Genomic DNA, 22,231 nt, shown 5'->3' on the forward strand with positions numbered 1-22,231 from the left:
ACCTTCACACACTCGCGGACGGAGCCCAGGCTGGCCTCACTGCCTCAGCACCCCCTCCCCCAGCTCGTGAAAGCTCGAGGTGGGGGAAGTAGGGGCGGGAGAGGAAGCAGAGAGCTGGGCAGTTGGGCTCCGGCCTTGCCTCACTTATCTGCAGTGAGAGGGAGCCTCCTCGCCCCCCGCAAGGGCAGAGCAGGCAGAGCCAGGGCACAGCCGCTTTATTCACCCTCTCTGCCCCTGCACCACGCAGGGGCTTCCCTCCTGGGGGTGCCCCTCCCAGCCCCCCACCAGGAAGGCACTGTCAGAGCAGGTTAGGGGGCTGCTGGGACAGAGAGGCCCCAGTGTAACAGCCTGGAGGGGCAGGCACGGGCACAGCTGCCCCTGTGATGGCCTCAGGCCCAGGCAGCCAGGCGGGTCCCCCCAGTGCGTGGGTTCCCACCTGGTGGTTGCGGGGCAGGGCGCAGGGCCTCACTTGTCAAAGTGTTCCAGTGGGTAGTGCTCCCCGTAGGTCTGCAGGTGCCGGGCCAGGGACTCCTGCTGCTTGCGGAGCTGGGCGGGCATCTCCTGGTACACGTCCGAGAAGAGCAGGCGGGGGCTGGGCTTCAGCTTGCGCTCGGCCTGCTGGAAGGCCTCCATCACCTGCGGGAAGTGGGACGGTGGGCGGCAGCCCTGCACCCAGCAGGCCCCGTGAGGGTTAACCCACCCCAGCCTGTGCAGGCCCCAGGCCGCTGCCCCCGCAGGATGTGGCTTCGCTGGGGACGAGCAAGGGCTGGGTCGGACATGCAGCTGCCTGACCCCAGACACCGCCCCCCCCCCCAGTTCCTGGGGTCATGCCACAGACCCTAACCACCTGGGAACCCGTCAGACAACTGGCCCAGGCCGCACGGGGGTCGCAGCACCGGGGTCCCCGCGAGGCCTCCCAGCCCTGGCCCACCTTCTTGCGGGACTGCTTCCTCCAGGCCTTCTCCTGCTCCTCGTCCCACCAGCCACGGCTGAGCAGGAAGTGCCGCAGCCGGGAGATGGGGTGGTCCTGCTTGTCCCAGTAGTTGACCTCGTCCACCGAGCGGTACGCGGAGCTGTCGTCGCTGGTGCTGTGGTGGCCGATCCTGCCCAGGGAGCAGGGCAGGGTCAGCGAGGGGGCGGAAGTGGAGTGAGGGCAGAAGTGGGGGCACCTGTAGGTTGAGGGAAGTGAAGTGGAGCGCGCGGAAGGGGGCGCACCTGTAGGTCATGGCCTCAATGAGGAAGGGCTGGTTCTCGGCCACGGCCCGCCGCCGGGCCTCCCTCGTGGCGTTGTACACGGCGAACACGTCGTTGCCGTCCACGCGGATGGACATGATGCCGTAGCCGGGGCCGCGCGCCGCTGCGGGCACAGGGGTGGCTGCTCAGGGCCCGGCGCCCAGCGGCGGGGCGGGGAGGGCCGCAGGTCGGGGATGCGGGGTGCCTACCGATGCCATCCCCGCGGTACTGCTCGGAGGTGGGTGTGGAGATGGCGTAGCCGTTGTTGCGGCAGAAGAAGATGATGGGGCACTCGAGCGTGGCGGCGAAGTTGAAGCCCGCGTGGGCGTCCCCCTCGCTGGCCGCCCCCTCCCCGAAGTAGCAGATGACGACCCGGTTGGCGTTGGCCCGCTTGGCGGCGTAGGCTGCCCCCACCGCTGCGGGCACAAGCGGGGTGAGAAGGGGCTGGCGCGCGTGCCCACGGAGGGCACACAGGGGCGCACGCAGCAGCACAGGGAGAGCTCAGGCCCCGGCGCCCCGGGCCGCGCAGGTTCCCAGGGAGGCAAGATGTGGCCTTTCTGCCCTGAGCCCAGCTCCACACACCGGGCTCCGGCTCAGACCAAACCCCTTGCCTGTCTTGGGGTCTATTCTGCCTTCAAAATACAGCCACGGCGGCCAGCTCACTCCCTGCCACACACTGAGCACGCCGGACAAGCTGCAGCTGCGTGAGGCATGGCACGGCCTCCACGCTGGCTGGGCTCCTCACACAGCACCACCCGCCTCATGACACCCACTCCGGTCCCACCCTGACCTGCTGATGACACCCCTTCGCCTGCACTCAGGCCCATCTCTGGGTGCCCGTCTCCACGCCAGGTGCTGGCTGGCTCCAGCCACAGTGCTCCCTGCTCATGGCAGGGCACCAGGCAAGAGGGCACCCCTAATCTGCTCAAGGAGGTACAGTTTTGTCAGGACTGGTTCTGGGAACCTACTCATCTGTCACTCTACTGCCACCTCCCCTGAGAAGGCTGCCCGCCCCAAGAGGCTCGCCCTGCTCCTGCCCGCCTGCCCCTGGCGGCCTCCTGGTGCACAGGGCACACCGCTGGCCCCTGGGGCAGAGCCAGCAGCAGTTGTATCAAGCCGCGACAGGGCTGCAGGCCCCGAAGGACACTGCGCACAGCTCCGGCACCCAGGGGGTCAGCTTCCCAAGCAGTCCTCCCCCACCCCACCCCCTTTTTTTTGCAGACAGAAAAGTTTATTTGCAGGAAGGAAGAGGGAAGGCAAAAACACCTCCCCAGGGAAAGCTGGGAAGCGGGGTGCCTCTTGAAAGGAGAGGGAGAGACATCCCAAGAAGACCCCCTTAACAGGGCCACTGGGGTCAGGTGGGGGTGCAGGGTCAGGCCAGGCCCTGGGCCCTGGGGTCACCCCATCCCTGGCCTGCAGTTCTCTCTACCCAAGGGGAACTCTGACAAGTGACTTCTGTTTCCTGCTCTTCCAGTCATGAATGACTGTCAGCTAGACTGTCAGCCCAGGGCCTGGCAGATGGTGGGCACCACTGGGTGCTCGGAGCCCGGCAGATGGTGGGCACCACTGGGTGCTTGGAGCCCGGCAGATGGTGGGCACCACTGGGTGCCCAGGGTCCGCAAATGCTGGGCACCAAGGTGCTGTGCTGGGAGCACATGAAGGGCAGAGGTATGGCAAAGCTCGCGTGTGGTCGCATCAGCTCATGGGCCCAGGTTGGGTGTGGCCATCACCCTCTTCAGGAGGGTCCCTGTGAGGTGTGTCTGGAGCACAGCTCTGCCAGGATGGGGCATGACAAGGCTGGCATGGGGCATGCCAAGGCATGGGTGGGCGTCCTCACCCTGAGGGATCTGCGTGGCCAGTGGAGAGGAGATGGTGACGAAGTGGCGCTCCTTGCAGCCGTAGTGGACCGGCATCTGGCGCCCCTTGCCCAGGTCGCTCACGTTGCCGTAGCACTGGGCCATGAACAGCTCCAGGGGGTAGTCCCGGTACATCAGCACGCCTGGTGGGGGAGGGGGAGAGACTAAGGTCAGTGTGTGGGGGGTGCCAAGCCTCCGGCTTCCACGTCCCACCTGCACAGCAATGGAGCGGCCCTGGGGTGGGAACCCAGCACACATGCTCCCAGGAGACCCATGACCAGGGCAGGCCAGAGGACCAGGTTGAGGCTCAGCCCCTTCTCGTTTCTCAAAGGAGGGAGTGGGTGCTAGGCCCGCTGTTAAGCCACCTGCGGCCTGGTCAGAGTGCCTGGGCCTGAGTCCCCGCTCCAGCCTGACCGCAGCTTCCTGCTGACCCGCACCCTGAAGGCAGCGACAGTGGCTTTAATGCTTGGATTCCTTCCACCCACGAGGCCCGGAGTGGGTTCCTGGCTGTGGTGGGCGTTCGGGCAGTGAGCCAGCAGATGAGCGCTCCCAAATGAATAAACATTGTTAAAAAGCGGCAGACTGTGCCTTTCCTCTTTCTGGCCTCATGACAGATTCTGAGACCCTGAAGTGTCGTCAGCGGATCCACTTCCACCATCGTGATGGACCAAGGCTGCCCCGGACAGGCACTGCCAGGCTGGTGATGGCAGCCAAGCCTCTCCTTCCGGCCCAGCCTCCTGGGGCGCCCACCTCACCGCCACGGGGCCTGCTGTGGGAAGGGGCCCACTAGCTGAGGTGGGGGTGTTTGTGACTGTCCTGTCACCTTCCTTCCCCTGAAGTCCACAGCCAGCCAGCGGTGGGCGGCGCTAGGGGCACCTGCAGGATTTTGAGTGGTGCCTTGTGTGGCAGCTGAGGGGCTGCAGAACCCCCTTCAACTTCACCAGTGTCACCTCCACACATGGAGGCAGACAGCAGCTCCATGGTCAGAGGTGGGGAAACCGCAGGCTCCCGCAGCAGGCTCCATGCCCGCAAGCAGCGAGGGTGCAAAGGGAGTTGGCACAGCACACACTCGCACAAGTCAGTGCCAAGCTGGAGGGGGTGAGCGGGGAGCGCCCCTGCTGAGCAGCCAACTGGGCCCTGAGGCATCAATACATGCAGGGCTCGGTGTCGCCAACATGGCTGTGAAAATGTAGCAATTCTGGGATCCCTGTCAAGACAGGAGACATGCTCAGGTCCAAGGTGGCCACGCTGCACGCAAAGCAGACAGGTGGGTGCTGTCCTTGGAGAGGGCGACGAGGCCTGGTGCAGGGCTGCCCACACGCGACCTGCTGGGGAGGGTGGGGGACCTGCTGGGCAGTGCTGACCTGCGCCAGGAAGCTGCAGGTGCGGTGGAGCTTTTTCTTTTAAATGTTTGTGTTTCTTTTCATTTCATTTGAGCAGCAAAGAGATTTTTTCATCCTTCGGTTCACACCCAAGTCCCAGTGATGGCCAAAGCCGGGAGCCTGGAGCTCCATCGGGGTCTCCCACGTGGTGGCAGAGCCAGGACTGCACTGGACTAGACCAGGCACTCCACTGCCTGAGCTGACCCCAGTATTCCACACGGCCGCTCCTGGCTTGTCAGACTTTCGTGGTGCCCGCTGCTCCTGGCAGAGCCTGCGGGCTGACGAGGTGCAGGCTGACGTACCTGCCTCCCGGTACTGGCCGAACACCAGGTCCGTGTCCTCCAGGGCAGCTGCACTGCCCACGTGTGTGCCCTCCTCGCCATAGTTGGTCATGTAGAAGGAGATCCGGCCCTGCGGGGGAGGGGGAGAGCTTGGTTAACCCTGCGCAGTAACAGAACCAACCCAAGCGGCCCACTCCTGATGGCTCCACTACCAGGTCTCCCCAGAAGCCAGCCGGGACCAGGGCCTGCCTGCTGCCTTCAGGGGAGCTGCCGAGTTAGTCAGAGCCTGGGTGCTGGCGTCTCTGGGACGGCGGCCAAGGAGGGACCGGTCCCACCAGGGAGGGCATCAAGGAGCTGCCTAAAGTGAGCAAGGGCCGTGTGGGTGGAGGGTCCCAGGTAGAGGCCTGAGAAAGGCCAGGGATGAAGGGGGCAGGGGCAGGAGGGAGGCGGCAGTCACACAGCAGGGCAGGCTGCAGCTGTGCCCCGCGATGGGTCTCCAGGGAGTGCCGTGGGCAGCTTGGGGTTTTAGGAGACAGAAGAGCCAGGAAGGAGGGCAGGGCCTGGCTGCAGCAGAGTGAGGGGACAAGGAGTAGCAGGTGGGCTGGGGTGCCCAGACAAGCCCCCTTCTCCTGCACCTCCTAACCCCACTGGGGTTCCCGTGGGACACGCTCTGGCCAGAGGCTCTGCTGGAAGTCTGCCCTTGCTCTCTGGGTAAGAGGGATCACCGAGCTGGGGTCCTGTCCGCTGGCCTTCCTCTCGCTCACACCTGGCCACAAAGCCGGGCCCATGGCTGCCTCCTGTCTACACGGCAACAGACAGAGAACGTGAGCCAAGAGAGCAAGGAGAGAGGCCCGGGCTCTGAATGAGTATTTCTCGGGGAAACATGGGGGGAGAGCTGGGGTCGGGGGCGGGGGACTGGATGGCAGTGCCCTTCTCTGAGAAATGGACCCAGTGAGGAAGAGCAGCAGGTCTGGGAGGAAGACTCAAGGTCAAGATTAGACAAGCTGAGCATGCTGTGCGGCACGTAGGGCACGCCAGGGGTATGGGGCTCTGAGAAGTGTGGCTGGAGGCCTGAAAGGCCACAGCATACAGAAACCAGCAGCACCCATGGCATCAGATGAGGTGGGGTGGCCCTGCAAGACCCCGTGGCCAGTCCTCCTGAGGCCTAGCTGTGCCCCCCACGGGTTCTGCAGGTTTCCTGGGGGGAAACCGATGATTAAGTACTTTTTCTAAGTGGGGGCCAATTAAGTTAATTAGCTTTCCAGTGCCAAGTGGGTGGGTGGAGGCCGGGTGCTGAGGGCGGGCGAGGCTGTCGGGTGAGTGTGGAGAGGGGCCTGAGGCAGCCCGTGCTGAGCACACAGGATTGAGAGCGGCAGACCCCACCGGTGCCACCCAAGGCACCAGTCCCTTCCTCTGCCAACAGGGCTCCCTCCAGGGCAGGCGACAGCTGCCAGATGGAAAGACCACATTCCTGTCTCCCCTGCGGCTAGCAGTGACCAATGACAGGCAGGCACACTGGTGGGATCCCCTGGAAAGTTCTAGAAATGTGGAGTGTGGACATGGCCAGGATGTACCATGAATAACCTCCCACTTTTCTTCAACTTCCTACCTGGAATGAGAGAAGCTGGAGGGAGCCCCAGCAGCCACTTGGGAGTCAGGGAAACCTCAAGGTAGAAGGCAGCGCTGGGGACAGCAGACAAGGACAGGAGCCGGGCTCCCCAGGTCCCCCAGCCCAGCCCAGCCCAGCCCAGCCCAGCCCAGCCCAGCCCAGCCATTTCTGAATCCCTAGCACAGCCATCTGCTTGCTTACTGGGATTTTCTTCTGGAGTGGGGCAGAGGTCTGCTACCCAGAACCCCGAGCAGGCCGGGCCGTGAGGGCGGCAGGGGCCCCCCCCGCTGTGGGGGTCCTGTCAGTCAAGCACCTTCCACGCAGCCGCAGGACGCATTCTAACGGCAGCCTCCCCGTGGCTTTGGTGCGCACCGTGGATGGAATCCCAGACTCTGGGTTCCATCTGGGCCAGCCCTGGCTGTGGCAGCCATGTTGGGAGAGTCAGTGGATGGAAGATCTAACTTCCTGCATCTCTGCCTTTAAACACATTGATTAAAAACAAAAATAACTTTTCCAATTTAATGAAGGGTAAAAAGACTGAATGCCATCTGCCATCCATTTTGGTTCACTCTAAACGGGCCTGAGTCAGGAGCCTGGCATCCCTCTGGTCTCCCATACGGGCAGCAGGGACCCACCGCTCACCCCCCGAGTATCAGCAGGAAGCCAGGATGGGAAACAGCTGGAGTCCAATCCAGACACCCAGCATGGGACATGGGGTTCCAAGCAGCACCTCAATGCTGCCTGCAGCAAAGGCCTGCCCCAAGGCCCACTCATGAATGTGAAGAAAGCAGAAGCAGGCAGCAGAGAGCGCCCACCCCCAGCACACCTGGGACGGATTGGAGGCCACTGGGCTGGAAGCTGTGCCTGTGCAACCCAGGCAGCGGCAGGGAGCCCTTGGGTGGGGAGTGGCAGGGCCCAGCACCGAGGAGCGGGGTGGGGACGAAGCAGAGGCCACAGCGCAGGGGGCTGGGTGGTGAGGAAGGGCTGGCTTTGACCCACTCGACAGCAGGGGCCAGCTCGTGTGCCTTCAGGCTCAGAGAAGTCACACCAAGTGCCTTGTGAATGCCAAGTCGGGAGTGGGCTACCTGCCTGCCTACCTGCCTCGCCCAGCCCTGTCCTCTGCTAGTGGCATCGTGCCTTAGTGGGACTCACTCAGGGGCTTGATGCAAACGCAGATGCCTCTGGTCTGCAGGAAGGTGGCATCTGGGGGCTGCCTGCCCAGCATCCTTTTCCCCTTTCCAACAGGAAGCCCTGCCCCGCTCTCAGTCTGTGTGGTTGCCGGCCCATCTGTTGCAATGACTGGTTTAGGACAGGGACTGTGGTCAAAGCCTGGCCAGTGAGCACACTGGGGGCCTCCGTGGGCCCACAAGGGACTGTCCTGTGAGCACAGCTGGGGGCCTCTGTGGGCCCACGAGGGACTGTCCTGCTTCCACTGTAGCACCGAGAGGTCACCCCAAGGCTGGTGGCGGCACGGGGATAACCCCACCCTTGGCTTTCAGGGCTCCGGGGGTGGGGCTGTGGAGCAGCTCTCCCAGGGCTGGAGCTGAACTTGACAGGCCTGCGCCCAGCCCTTTCTCTCCACTCTTCTCCCCAGGCCGAGGGTGCTCAGGACCACCTCTACCCTGCAGAGGAAGCCACAGCCAAGTGGACAGGGCAGGCCTGGGGGCCTTCTGAGCCTCTGGAAGCAGCTGTGCCTCAAGGCGGGGCACTGTGGCCTCGTGGTTACTGTCAGCGGGTCCCCTGGGGGACGCTGGCTTGCCTGGGCCCTGGTCCCCTGAGCCCAAACCCTCTACGGATCAGAGCCCAGCTGGCACAGGCCCCGGGTGCTTCCTGATTCTCAGAGCTGTGAGTGAGTTCCATAGTCCGGGTTGGACATTGTCCCCCCACCCAGGCGGTCCTCAGTGCCCACCCTCCTGCCCTGGGCAGGACGCCCTCCCACACTCTTCTTAAGAATACTAAAGCACCCCTCCCAACACACACACGCATCCCCCTCCCAGGGAACCTTCTTTGGCCTCAACAGTGGGACAACAACCCCTCCCCAGCTGGCCTCGCACCTGCCGCTGGGACTCGTAGAGGATGCGGTCCATGGTGTTGAGCAGCGTCATGCTCTGGTAGAACTTCAGCACTTTTTCTTGGGGCAGCTGCAGAGGGAAGCACAGATACAGGCCTGCTGAGCTCAGAAGGGACACAGGCAAGGGGCATGTGGGCATGGGGGGCAGCTGCTCACGTGGGGGTCCTCGCTGGGGTTGATGATCTGGCCCTGCCGGTCCATGACGCGGTAGATGGGGATGCCGGAGATGACATTGGGCTGGATGAACTCGAGTTTGTCGACGAACTCGGCCGAGGCCCCTGGGAACTGGGGCTTGTCTTCCAGGGAGGAGAACTGCTGCTGCTGCCTGGGGACCTGCCGGGAGCGCGGGACGCCTGCGTCAGGAGCTGCTCCGGGCCTCCTGCGGTGTCCCCTGGGCAGCTGGATGGCACACACCCACGTGAGCCACGCAGCCCCTGGGCACCGCTGGGACCCGGCCCACGTGTCTGAACCCCACATTCTCTGCCTTCTGGGTTACAATTCAGCTTAGTTTCCTCCTCTGTAAAACCAGGGTGGAAACAGTCACCCCTCACCACACGGCTGTCAGGAAGACCCAGTGACACAACTGGATGCTACGAAGGACTTCAAATGGATTTGTGAGGGACTAGCTTTGTGGCACAGTGTATTGAGTAGCCACTTGCAACGCAGGCGTCCCTTGTGAGTGCTGGCTGCTCTGCTTCCTATCCAGCTCGCAAATGGGAAGGCAGCAGAAGCCGGCCTGATGCCTGGGCCTCTGCTGCCCCTATGCGGGAGGCCCGGATGGAGCTGCTGGCTCCTGGCTTCAGCCTTGACCGGCCCTGGGTACGGCAGCCATTTGGGGAGTGAACCAGCAGATCTCTCTCTTCCTCTCTTTTTCTCTATATTCTGCCCTTCAAAACAAATAAATTTCTTTAAAAAAAAAACAACTAGAAATAAAAGGTTGTGAGAAATAGAACATTTATTTGGTTGCAAAAGAAATTTGAAAGCCATGCATAAAGGGAGGTCTTCAAAAATCATGGAAAATACTGTGGAAAAAAATATGCACTGGATTTCAACAAAAGTTTATGCCAGGAGAAACTTAGCTATTCTTTACTTGAGAGACAGGATGACAGAATGCAGAGGTCCACCTGCTTGTTCACCCCTCAAACCTCCCCAGTGGCCAGGGCTGGAGCCAGGTGTCTCTGAGAGTGGCAAGGGTGGTACTTGGTGGGTAGTGACTGCTGCCTGTCAGCATTTGCACTCATGGGAGGCTGCAAAATGAATCTGGGCGCCCCAACATGAGGGATGGGCACCTCTCCTGCTGGGCACCCCAATGTGAGGGGTGGGTGCCTCTCCTGCTGGGCACCCCAATGTGAAGGGTGGGTGCCTCTCCTGCTGGACACCCCAATGTGAGGGGTGGGTGCCTCTCCTGTTGGGCACCCCAATGTGAGGGGTGGACGCCTCTCCTGCTGGGCTACATGACTGCTCCCACACACCTCCTGCTCTGCAAAGACATGTTACTATCAGAGGTAGTGACAGAGATGAGAGATCTTCCACCCAGGGCTCACTTCCCAACGCCTTCCAACGGCCAGGCCTCCCTGGGACCAGGCCAAAGCCAGGAGCCTAGAATGGAGCTCAGGTGTCCCCTGTGGGCGGCAGGGGCCTGAGTACTCAAGTCACCCTCTGCTGCCTCCCAGGGTGTGCATTAGCAGGAAACTCGATCAGAGGTGGAGGAGCCGGGACTCAAACTGGCACCCCATGTGGGAGTAGGGAAGTCGCTGTCTGGGTCAGCGGTCTGCCCCCCATGAACTAGCTGTGGCACCCTTGCCCATTTCCACCAGGGGCTCACACTCATCCTGGCATTTGAGGCCCTCAGCATGGTGACAAACACCCCCTGCTCAACACCCTAGCACTGTTACAGGCACACGGCCGCTGACAGAGGGCCTCCAGGGCACAGCTTGAGTCTTTCAGGATTCAAGAGTCTGCCTGCAGGGCTGGTACCTGGCATAGCAAGAAAAGTCACCACCGGTTAGAGTCCTGGTTGCTTCCCGCTAATGTGGCTGGGAAGGCAGGCACATTATACCCCAGGAAAGTATACCCCAGGGGTTGGGTCCTGGCATTGAATCCGCTCAGCTCTGGTTCTTGTGCCCATCTGGGGAGTGAAGCAGTGGATGGAAGATCTCTCTCTGTAACTCTTTCAAATAATTAAAAAAAAAATCATTTACTTTTTTATTGGAAAGGCAAATCCACAGAGAGAGGCAGACAAAGATCCTCTGTCCATTAGTCACTCCCTAAGTGACTGCAATGGCTACAGTTGAGCCAAACCAGTCTGGAGCCAGAAGCCCACCCCAGGCCTCCCATACAGTGCAGGGCCCCAAGGCCATCCACTGCCTTCCCAGGCCATAAGCAGGGAGCTTGCTGGGAAGTGGAGCAGCTGGGACATGAACCAGTATCCACATGGGATCCTGGTTCGGGCAAGGATTTAGCCAGAATCATCACGCCAGGACCAAATAAATGAACTAACAGAAATGAGTCTGCCTGTTTGGGTTCCATCCCCAGCCGGACGCACTGCAAGCAACTCCGCCTGTGTGTTCATGCGGCCCCTTCCTGTCTGTAAAACGGAGCACAGTGCCTGACCACATGTGGAAAGCGCTCACCCACATCCCTAGGCAATCAGTAAGTGGTCAAAACTCCGCTGGCTGTGCCCCCTTCTCCCCATCTCTGTTCCGCCTTGTCGCCAGGCCTCCTCCCCAGGGCTCCAAGCCTCCCCCCCCCCCCCCCCCCCCCCGCCCTGGCTGAGTCATTCAGCAAATATTTGAGCACCTGTCTTGCTCCAGGCCTGTGCAGGGTTCTGGGAACCTGAGGCAGGCTGGACATCTGTCTCTGCCGCCCAGCAGGGTGGGCATATGCTGAGCAAGGGGTGCTGGGGGCAGCAGTGGGCGCCCCTTAGAGGAAGCGATGGGAGTCATGAGACAGAGGAGCAAGTGGAGCTGGGGCAGGGGAACACAGTGAGGCCTTTGTGGGAACTTTCCGGAAGGAGCTCAGAGTAGCTGGAGAGGCCCATGGGGGCATCACACTTCCTCCAATCAGAGCAGACAGGCTGGGAGGGCCCAGGAGGCCTGTGGAGGCCTCCAACTCAGCAGGGGTAGGGTGGGGGAATCAGAATTCTTGGCCCTGAGCCAGTAGCCCTGACCAGGTGGCAGTGTTGCAAGAGCAGTCCCCGTGTGCAAGGGCAGTCCCCGTGTGCAAGGCTACCCGTGTGCAGTCTCGCCGGCTCCTTTGGGTGTCATCTGTGAGGCGTGTCTGCCCGCTCCTGCCCTGGTCTAGCTGGGGAAGTTGAGGCTCAGAGGGGAGGTGCACCAGAACACAGAGTTACAATGGAAAGTTGAGGCAGGCCCGGGCTCCGGGGCTCAGGGTCCCCACCCACCTGCTCGGTACACACCTGCACCTTCTCCAGGGTTGAGCCCAGGCCGCTGTCAGGCAGCTGACCCTGGTTTGGCTTCCATGGGAGCCCAGGAGCCTGGGGTTTGCCACAGGAAGTCTTTCCCCATCTGGCACTGCGTGCTCAGTGAGCCGGCCAGCCCTCGTGGCTGTGAGGAAATTACACTCTCAACGGCGGGGCGGGTTCAGACCTGAGCACGGCACACAGACTCGCCCTCCCCGGGAGAGGAGACCAGCAGCCTCCTGTCTCCCCCTTCTCGGGCGTGGCACGGCTTTCCGGCTAACTCGAAGAGTTCTTGTTCTATGTGAGTCTCCAGAGAGGCAGGGATGGCGTCCAGGCGGCCTGCCCAGCAGGCATGCCACAAGTCATTACAGATGGAACGGGTGCACAAGCCACGATGCTTGCCAGCTCCACAGCCGGGCCACCTGGATGCTAAAGGTCACCAGGTGGCTCGCTGCCCAACACCGGTCTGAGTTTCCTCACCCGCACAAAGCCAACGGGACTGGATGGGAAGTGCCAAGACAAGGCATGGGCGTTCTGTGCAGGCCAGGATATCTCTCTCATGTGTCAAGAAATGGGTAGCAGGGAGGAATACCAAACCCAGACGAGCTGGGAGTGGGAGGAGAGTGCCTGCCTCTTTGGAACAGCACTGGTCAGAAGAGGTGTTGCAGAGGCCGACAGCACCGAACGTTCTATTTCAACACCAGTCCGCAGCTCGAGCAGGTGTCGGAGAGAGGAGACAGACACGGTGGGAGCCGACTGGGGTGAGCACAGGGTCTGAGGGCTCAGGGCAGGGCTGTCTCTCCGCAGGCTGCAACACCCTCGGGCACCCTGCACAGCTGGGCCCTCCTGCCCACTTTCCTGGCCTGTGGAGTCCACGGTGTCTCTGGGCTTACTGCTCTGATCCAGGAAGGGCTTACAGAGAGCACGGCTGTGGCAGAGTGTAGCCAAGCTCCAGGCGGAGGAAGACTGTGACCCTGCCTACTTTCTCTTCTGCCTTGAGGGGTTGAGGGGACTGTGGCTGCTGACTTACAGTGGCAGAGCTGCACGGATTTACACAAAGCCTGGGAGTCACATGCTTCCCACTGCCTGCTCTGGGTGGTCTGGTCTGACTGGGAGGTCCTGGGGTGGCCCCTGAGCAGTCATCCCCTAAGGTTCCAGGGTCAAGGGCACCTGCCTCATTGTGTGACGAGAACTCCCTGGGCACCGGGGCAGCATGCGTGCCTACCCCACAGGCCGTCAGGAGGGTCAAGGGAACTGATGCTGTAAGCACTGGCCCAGCCCTCACGCTGGCACCTGCATCTGGTGACTGCTGCTGTCGGAGAGGCAGACACTGCAGAGCTGTTCCGAGTCAGGCCCTGGGATGGAGGCTGCAGCCAGGGAGGGAGGGAGGACTGAGAGCGGGGCCACCCAGAGGGGGACCCCAGGAGGGACAGGATGACACAGTACGTGGGGCAGGGCAGGATGAGGGAGCCCAGGGCCAAAGTGCCTGCATCTGATCCCAGTTCTATCCCTTCCCAGCCATGTGACACTGGGCAGGAGCCCTTCTCTGTGAACTCGCATCCCCTTGTGGAGAGGCAGGTAAGGAACCTGCCACGGGGCTGGGAGGTCCCCTGCACCAGCTAGCAGCACAGCGAACACTAGGAAAAGCTGCTTGGAGAAGGGGGTGTTGTGCCAACGTCTGCAGGGCAGGCAGGGGTGTGGCAGGCACAGGCTGGGCTGAGAACACGCCAGGCTGGCAAACCCCTGCAGCCTGGCACCGTGCAAACGCGGCTGGACGCTCTCCTGCTCACTGACCCTGTGCAGCCTGAGGGAAGCGGGCCCTGCCATGGCACCTGGGCAATGGGGGGTGTACCTGGGGCTCAGAGAGGCTAGGAGGCCTATCCAAGGACACAGAGATCACGAGTGATGATGGTGGTCAGGCGGCTAGTGAGGCTGGTAGAGACAGGGTACAGAGTTGGGAGCTGATGGGTGCAGCCAGTGAGCTCCAACTGCTCTGCCTTGAGCTCAGCCAAGGCCGCCCAGGCCTGCTCCCCCCGCAAGGTCCTGAAGGACGCTGCCCACACATGGGCAGAACAAGGCCTCCCGTGCCCAGGATGGCAGTGTGAATATACACCATGGTTGTAGGACCTCAGGGACCCAGGGCTTTCACAGGTATATAGGCCCTGAAGGAGAGCTCATCTCTGCCTGAACTGGACCCCATGGCTCCATGTTAACGCCCCTGGGGAGCACGCAGCTCCACAGCTGCAGCTCTTCCCGAGTGCTTGGGAAGTGCAGTTAATGCATCCCAGGCAGCACCTGCCCCAGCAGCCAGGTGACAAGTCCCGCTCTGGTCATGGCGCAGGCCCGGCCCAGCCGATTCTCATCTCCAGCAGGACAGGGCCATTCTCACCCCACTGGCTCGGGTCAGAGTTAGCCTGGGACTCGGGGCTGAGAAACTGCCACAGGACTCCCTGGTAATCTGTTTCCACTAAAACCTCTGACTAACAAGAGAGCAGTGAGAAAAGAGGATGGTGGAAAGCAGGCAAACTCATTCAGGGCAGCAGGTGTGCTGGGAAAGGGGTGGAGGGAGGAGGGCAAGAAGGCAGCCTGTGCCCCTTAGTGCTCCACCCGGGCTGCCCATCTTGTTTCCCCTAAGATGCTGTCTTCATCCTCACCACCATAAAGCTGCACGTGAGGTATTTAAGTTCACTGAGGTGGCTAACAGTCACGCTTACAGAGCGCCCATTTGGCAGAGCAGCTAAGACACGTCCTGGGACTCGGGCACAGTCGGGGCTGAGAACATGCCGACTGCTCTCAGCGTCCTGTAGCAGACCTACCGACTTCGCCCAGAGAGGCCGGAGCCAATGCCTCAAGCACTTGGCGGGATGGGATTCTGGGGCTCCCAGCCTCATGTTGGCTCTGGCCTGGCTGTTGTGGCAGTTTGAAGTGAGTCAGTGGATAGAAGATCTTGTTGTCTTTCAAATAACTGAAAATAGGTAAGGGGTTAAAACAGGTTCTTCAGCCTTATTTCCTACAATATCACATGGCTGCAGTATCACGTGGGTGTAGATAACTTTCCGACTGCTGCAGAAAGTTCTTGGGGACAGGGCATGGTGCAGGGGGTCAGGCTGTAGCATCCCATGTGGGTACAGGTTTGAGTCCTGGCTGCTCCACTTCCCATCCAGCTCCCTGCTGAAGTGCCTGGGGGAGCAGCGGAGGACCACCCAAGTGCTTGGGCTCCTGCACCCATGTAGGAGACCTGGAGGAAGCTCCTGGCTTTCCCCTGGCTCAGCCCGTCATTGCAGCCATGTAGGGAGTGGACCAGCAGATGTAAGATCTCTCCCTCTGTAACTCTCTTATATACAGTTAAGTATTTAATTAAAAAGTTACAAATATAGAAATAAAAATAGGAGCATTCTCCCCATACCCCCGCCCCCCCCCCCCCAAAAAAAAAAACAAACCAAGGAGGAAAGGTAACAGGGAGAGACTGTGCCAGCAGAAACAGATTTAATCAGCCACTTTCCCCAATCTGCCCTGGGCAGCTCACTTCCTACTTGCCCCAGCCAACTGGCTCTCAAGAATGATGTCAGCACTGGAGGCTCTGTACACTTAAAAAAAGAAAGAAAAAAGTCCGCAAAAGGCATGGGAGAAGAGCCCTGGGCAGGAGGCTGCTCCGTCCCCGTGCAGCTCCGTCCAGCTCTGGCTGCCCTCTGCCCAGTGCCCACCCCAGCTCGGCGACCCCTTCCCGTATCTCGCCCTGCCCAGGGCTGCTCCTGTAGACCCCTCTTCCCTTTGCAAAGGGGGATCGGACCCCGCCTCGCCAGCCCCGGAGCTTCCCCCATCTCTCAGGTGGGCGTCTGTGCCCCCTCTCCTCCTGCCCCGAGGGTGCAGGTCAGCCACCTACACACCCCTAACATGCAGGGCTGTATCGAGGGTCTCGCAACCAGAAAGCAAGCGGAGGAAGAGGCCCGGGCACCCTCCATCCCCCATTTCGTCACGACTCATCTAGAAGCAGCTGCTGCTAGAGCACACGTGGACCCTTCTGACACGAAATAAAAGTTCAACATGAGCAGAACGCGCCGTCCGGCCCTCACGTCCCTCGTTCCTTCTACGAACACCTCCCCTCCTCTGTCCGTGTCCAAAGCGCGTCCGGTTCCCGTCTGCAAACATTCCATCGGGGCACACAGAAAACCGAGGACTTCCTCACACAACTTATTATTATTATTATTTTTAAATAAGTAGAACTGAGGTAAAGGAGCAAAAGACACAGGGTGGTCTGCCAGCCCGCCCGGGGCCCCATGCCCGTCAGTCCTGAGGGGACACGTCCTGCCGCGGGGCCTCCCAGGAGGACGGACGCCACCCTCCCTCAGGCCCACGGAGCGGCCACGTCTCTTCTCCTCACTCGACCCTCTAAGCGGTCTCCCACATCTTTTTCGCTTCTGTGACTGACGACTGCCCTTGGCTGCATGCCCCACGTTTTACGGCCCTTTTATAGGGAGAAAAAACCTGCAGGGTTCCCCAGGACTCACAGATCCCGCCAGTCCTCGCACCCCACGCTGCCGCAGGAACAGCAGGGCGAGCTGGCCCAGGCCTCGCCGTGGCCCCCAGCCCCGCACCGCCGCCGCCGCCGCCACCGCCATTTTGACTCACTACCCACTTGGAGATCCGCCCCTTGCCTGGCCGGTCCGAGGCCTGCCCTTTCAGGAGCCTGACTCAAGTGCCGATGAGACACTGGCATAGAACACCTGCTTCCAGTCCCTCTATCTCTAGGACGCATAAATGTGTGAGAAAGACTAGGCACTGTTGCCAATATTAGTCACTTCGCCTCATTGTAGTTGTTCCTTTCGACAGGCAAAGAAGAGGGCAACCTAACGTGAGCCCCAGTAGTAGAGGGCCCGGGGGCCTTAGGTAGGACGAGCACGAGCCCTTGCCAAGACCCGCCTCCTTTCCACTGTTGTCCAATGGCGTTGCGGAAGTTGGGAAGCAGGAGTGGGCGGGGCCATGTTGTTTGTAAACCTTAGGCCACGTGCAGGCGACGGAGGCGCCCTCAGACAGAGGTACGCGTGCGCACTGGGCCGGCAGCTGGCGCGCAGGCGCAGTGTGCGGGGCGGAAGCCGCGGGCCGGGCTGGCACGTGGGGGTCTGGGGGCCATGGAGGAGGCGATGCTTGCGGATTCGGACGGCGGCGCCGAGACGGGAACGGAGTCTGGCTCTCGGGGACGAGGCTGCAGCCTCCGGCACTTTGTCTGTGAACAGAGCCTGCTGTCCCGGCCAGATGGCTCTGCGTCGTTCCAGCAAGGTGAGTGCACCCGGGCCAGGGTTGAGCTGTGCAGTGCTGGTGGGTCAGTGCCAGCTCGGACACGGGTGCACGCCGTGTTCCCCGGGTGGTGCTAGCAGATCCACCGCTACACTCTCCCTCCAGAAGGCCGGTGTCTGCTCCACAAAGGAATATTCCAGGAGGCGGGAAAAGTGTCCGCCCCCCCATCCCCCCCCAAGGGTCCAGGTGGACGATGCCCATTGGCATCAACGCCGCGTAGAGGTGCTGAAATCCTTACCGAGACAAGAGCAAATACTATCCTCCGTGTGTTCTCCTGGGGCTGCAAGATGACGCCCTCGTGAGCACTCAAAGCCCCCTTCTCCCACCTGCACCGTGCTGGGATCCAGCTTCCTGCTCATGTGCCTGGGAGAAGAAGCGGGATGTGGTGGAGTCCGTGGCTCCTGACTTCAGCCTGGCCCAGCCCTGGAGAGAGAACCTGCAGAGGGAAAAATCTCTCTCTCCCTTTCAAATAAATAAATAAATACACAAAATCTAAAAAAATGCTTTTAAAACTCCAAAGCTACACGACCTTGTGGAACAAGTTTGAGCTCATACCCTCAAGGAGTATGTTCTGGGGACCAGTGCTGGGGTACAGTGCATTAGCCTATTGCTTGCTGTGCCGGCACCCCATATGTGCCCTGGCTCAAATCCTGGCTGCTCTGTTTTCCATCCAGTTCCCTGCGAAAGCACGTGGTCCAAGTTCCTCGGCGCCTGGTACCCAGGGGGGAGATCTGTTAGAAAGCCCTGGCTCCTGGCTTCTGGCTGGCCGCTTGCCTTTTATATAAATACTTATAACAGATATGCATGTACATGTAGTATGTACATGTTTCAAAGTGGGTCCCAGGCTGCTCTGGCCTCAGACCATCTCACAGTGTAGAAAAACTATAGCGCCCCTCAGCCCATTCCAACTGAAACTGTTTCTCCCTGATGGGGACTCCCTTGGCTCAGCCTTTAGGCCCTCCTCTCCCTGTTGGTTCACTCCTGCAGTGGTTCTGCCCAGGCCCGTGTTCAGAAGCTGCATGGCCTGCTCCCTCCACTGCTGAGTCCTGGGCATGGGGAAGCTCCCTGTGGACCCCCTAGGCGGGAGGGGAGGGACAGGCCCCATCAACAGTGGTTAATGGGGTTCAGGAGTTTGCAGAGCCACAGCAGGGCCTGTATGCTCCTTGTTACCCACGGGATTCTGTTCCCCCAGGTGATACCTCTGTCCTGGCCGGGGTGTATGGGCCGGCCGAGGTGAAGGTCAGTAAAGAAATCTTCAACAAAGCCACGCTCGAGGTGATCCTGAGGCCGAAGATCGGACTGCCTGGTAACCAGCCCGGCTGACCTCCCGCTGCCCTGCCTCTCCCTGCCTGCTGCCCCAGTCTCCTCCACTCCCTCTCGCCTCCCCTCTCTGTGTCTCAGCCTCCATCCTCTTGTGTGTGTACATCAACCTGCTTCTATCTGCTTTTGCCCTCTGGCTCCCCCACTGCCCTCGGGACGGATGGCCCCCTTGCTGCCTCTTGGGGAAGGCAGGGTGGGGCGGGTGGCAGTAAGCCATGCCCTGCCTTCCTCATGGTGGATCTGCTGTGCCACCCATGTCAGTGCCTACTCTATCCCTGGGTGAGAGGGGGTCAGCACGCCTGGGTGGAAGGCAGGTTCCTGACAGGAGCCTTGGCTTGCCCCAGGGGTCGCGGAGAAGAGCCGGGAGCAGCTGATCCGGAGCACGTGCGAGGCGGTGGTGCTGGGGGCGCTGCACCCCCGCACCTCCATCACGGTGGTGCTGCAGGTTGTCAGTGATGCTGGCTCCGTATCCTTGCTGCCGAGACGCCTCCTACAGGACCTCCCCGATTGCCCCTGCTCTGGGGTCCCTTACACACCTGCCAGACGCTTGACAGGCACTAGCTGACTGGGACCATGCTGTTGTTGCTTGATCACTTTAGAAACGCTATTCTGTTTTCTGGTTGAAGCAGCTCAGCACTCAATCCAGGGACCCTCGCTTGTTGAAGGTCACACGGCTGAGATGACTGAGCCAGGTCAGGCTTTCCTGATCCCAGAACCACTCTGAAGCCGTCTGCCAGCATTGGTGACGTCTGCCTAGGCATGGGCAGGTTGGGGGGTGACGGGGACGTGTCTTGCCAGCCAGCCCTCAGTAGCAACTCTTCTTTAACTGCGGCCCCCCCCCGTGGCGTCAGCTTCTGGCCTGTTGCCTGAATGCGGCCTGCATGGCATTGGTGGACGCGGGTGTGCCCATGCGGGCTCTCTTCTGCGGGGTCACCTGTGCCTTGGACTCCGATGGGACCCTCGTGCTGGACCCCACAGTCAAGCAAGAGAAGGTAGGTGGGAAGTGGGGAATCAGGGTGGTGGAAGGGCTATGTGTGGACAGCTCTCCCTCTCCTCCTGTCCATCCGTTGGCGCTATCACTTCACTCCTTTGCACAGACCGTGCTGTGCTGCTCGGGGTCCCTTCAGCTGCAGGTGCTAGAAGCCCACTGCTGCCTTGCATCAGCAAAGCAGGGAACGTCCTGGGTGTCGTTGGCAAACGGATGGAGAGCAGAACTTAGCCTGAGCCTGGGCCGCAGATCTTGTCGTTTTGCCTGGTATCACCTCTGGTTCGCTCCCTAAATAGCCGGAACAGCCGAGGTGGACCAGGCCAAAGCCAGGAACCAGGAACTCCATCTGAGGCTCACACATGGGGGCAGGGATCCATGGATTGAACATCTCCTGGTGCATTAGTGGAGCTGGATCTGAAGTGGAGCAGCTGGGACCAGAACCTGCATCCACGTGGAACACCCATGTTGCAGGTGGCAGCCTGTCTTGCTGCATGACAACCCTGGCCCCATCACCCCTGCAGTTTTCCTGATCTTGGGTTCCAGGTGCTCAGCATCTTCTGGGGCTGAGGCTCAGCTCCACGTGTCCATGCAAGAGGCTCAAAGCAAAGGGGATGCCTGAGAGTGTCCCTCATTGGCTCCAGTTCCCTGTCCTTTGTGTTTGTTGATGCTTGTGTGAGCCAGGTCCTGTTCTGTCATTGGAGACGTCACGGTTAGTTCTGGATGCACAAAGATGTGCCTGCCCTGCCCTGGCTGCTCAGGCTCAGGACCCGTCCTCCCCTCGTTGCTGACAGGACGGCCGCCACTGTGTCCGGGGGTCCTAGGCGCAGCGCTTGCTGCCCCCAGTCTCACACCAGGCGCCTGGCAGCACTCCCCAGCAAGGCATTCTGAGAAGTGTCTTTCTGCAGCTGCAGTCCCTGGGTACAGAGCGTGGAAAGGTCGGGGAGAGGCACCTGGCCAATGAACAGCACTGGGGGTGCAGTGAGGAGTGTGGGGAGCAGGTGGGAGTTGCTGCCCAGGGGAAAACGGGGAGAGCGTGGTCTGTAGCCAGGGCACCTGACTGTGAGAAGGCGAAACCTTGAGGCCAAGGGGTCAGGAGCCCCCACTTCGGGACCCGCTGGGGTTTTATCTCATGAGAGGGTCCTAGGCCCCCGCCTCACCCTCTCCCCGTTGTCCGTAGGAGGCCCGGGCAGTCCTGACCTTCGCACTTGACAGCGTGGACCGGAAGCTGCTGATGTCCACCACCAAGGGGCTGTACTCACATGTTGAGGTACCTGCGTGGGGATGGGGTGAGAGCAGCTGAGGTCTCTGTACCTGGCTCTACCTGATCTTAAAAGAATAGTTTGGCAACCGAGGGGCTAACTTCAGGCTCTGGAAGGCCAGGGCCGGGAACTCCCAGCCCACTGAGAGCTCTGAGGTACCGGGCCCTACGAGGCTGGGGACTCTCTCAGGTGTCAGGATGCCCGGCCCCCTGGGGCTGTGGACTCACCCCGGAGACCACGTCCTACTAAGTAAACTCGGGGCGTAGAAGGAGAGAGGCATACAGCCTCTTACAGCGTTGTCTGGAGGAGGCAGCCAGGCTGTGCCTGGGTGCTGACCTGTCTGTCTCTCCCTGCCCAGCTTCAGCAGTGCCTAGCTGCGGCCCAGGCCGCCTCGCAACACGTCTTTCGCTTCTACCGGGACTCGCTGCTGCAGCGCTACTCCAAGAGCTGAGGGACCTGGGGACGGTGCCCTCCACTGCTGCTGCCACCGCCGCCACTCACAGCCTCGGCCACGCATTGAACCAGAAACCCTGTCCGGCCAGTCTCCGCCCTGCAGCCACAGGGACTCCTGGGGAGAGGCAGCGCAGCCTCAGCGCCCAGGCCCTGGGACAGAGACCCCTACCCAGGGTCCAATTAAAAAGATCTGCAGTCACCAAGTCGGTTGGTCTCACTCCTTAGTCACCGTGACTGGGCTGCACCCGCCGCGTGTAGGCAGTGAGCAAGACCCGCACAACACCACCCAGGGGTGGCAGGGCCCACAGAAATGGCTGTGGGACTGGTGGTAGCTGATGCGGAGGGAACTCCAGGGGGGTGGGGTGAGCCCTTTGAGTATGTGGGGAAGGTCCCCCTGGGGTTGAGGACCCACAAGTGGCCAGTGTGGCTGAAGTAGAGGGAGCTGAGGCAGGAGAGGCGGGAGCTGGGAGACGAGTGGGGGGCACAGTGTACACATGGGGCCTTGGCCGGGGGAGGACCTGGCACTGCCTGACACGGGTCACTGTTGTATCCTCTGGGCTCTTTCGAAAGCAGACAAAGATCTATCTGCTTATAAACCTCCAAAATGTCCACAAGAGCCTCGGCTGGACCAGACCAATGCCAGGACCCAGGAATTCACTGGCGTCTCCTGTATGGGTGACGGAACACAAATGCTTGACACATCAGCAGAACCTTCCGGGTGCACATTAACAACCAGCGTCAGCAGCGAAGCTGGGACTTGAACCAGGCACTCAGGTACAGAATGTAAGTGGAGCAGAGAGATCTCCCGTCCCCGCCTTGGTCTCCAACTGCCAGCCAAAGGGGCTGCTTCACTCATCTTTGGCTACTCCTTGTATGCTGTCACAGTGGAGCTGGATGGGAAGTGGACCAGTCGGGTCATGAACCAGCACCCATATGGGATCCTGGCATGACAGGTGACAGTTTAACGTGCTATGCCACGTTGCCAACCCCAGGGGCAAAAAGTTTCGAAATCTTTATGTGTAGAATTGGTGCAATTTCATATTAAGAAAAAAAAATCTCATGA

General features: G+C 60.9%; 2 protein-coding genes across 4 annotated transcripts; one reads left to right on the forward strand and one right to left on the reverse strand.

Annotated features, from left to right (window-relative positions):
* Positions 1-200: 200 nt before the first annotated feature.
* BCKDHA (branched chain keto acid dehydrogenase E1 subunit alpha) lies at positions 201-16,478 on the reverse strand. 3 transcript variants are annotated; one of them, XM_040976264.1, is made up of 10 exons: positions 16,362-16,478; positions 9,017-9,022; positions 8,589-8,765; positions 8,416-8,502; positions 4,774-4,882; positions 3,071-3,232; positions 1,443-1,649; positions 1,216-1,357; positions 932-1,103; positions 201-636 (listed from the first exon to the last, which is right to left on the reverse strand). In XM_040976264.1, exons 1-10 carry the CDS (start codon positions 16,470-16,472, stop codon positions 466-468), a joined length of 1,344 nt encoding a protein of 447 aa, XP_040832198.1. In that variant the 5' UTR covers positions 16,473-16,478; the 3' UTR covers positions 201-465. The 3 variants fall into 3 exon arrangements, with proteins under 3 accessions (XP_040832198.1, XP_040832199.1, XP_040832197.1); XM_040976265.1 differs by lacking the exon at positions 9,017-9,022 and adding an exon at positions 12,926-12,928; XM_040976263.1 differs by lacking the exon at positions 9,017-9,022.
* A 467-nt stretch (positions 16,479-16,945) lies between these two features.
* Positions 16,946-21,367, forward strand: EXOSC5 (exosome component 5). Its single transcript, XM_040976267.1, has 6 exons — positions 16,946-17,130; positions 18,341-18,454; positions 18,813-18,934; positions 19,320-19,460; positions 20,634-20,723; positions 21,074-21,367. Exons 1-6 carry the CDS (start codon positions 16,983-16,985, stop codon positions 21,164-21,166), a joined length of 708 nt encoding a protein of 235 aa, XP_040832201.1. The 5' UTR covers positions 16,946-16,982; the 3' UTR covers positions 21,167-21,367.
* Positions 21,368-22,231: the final 864 nt, after the last annotated feature.

Source organism: Ochotona curzoniae, unplaced genomic scaffold (assembly GCF_017591425.1).
Source record: "Ochotona curzoniae isolate NIBS_2020 unplaced genomic scaffold, NIBS_Ocur_1.0 contig_2699, whole genome shotgun sequence".
Classification (NCBI taxonomy): Eukaryota; Metazoa; Chordata; class Mammalia; order Lagomorpha; family Ochotonidae; genus Ochotona; species Ochotona curzoniae.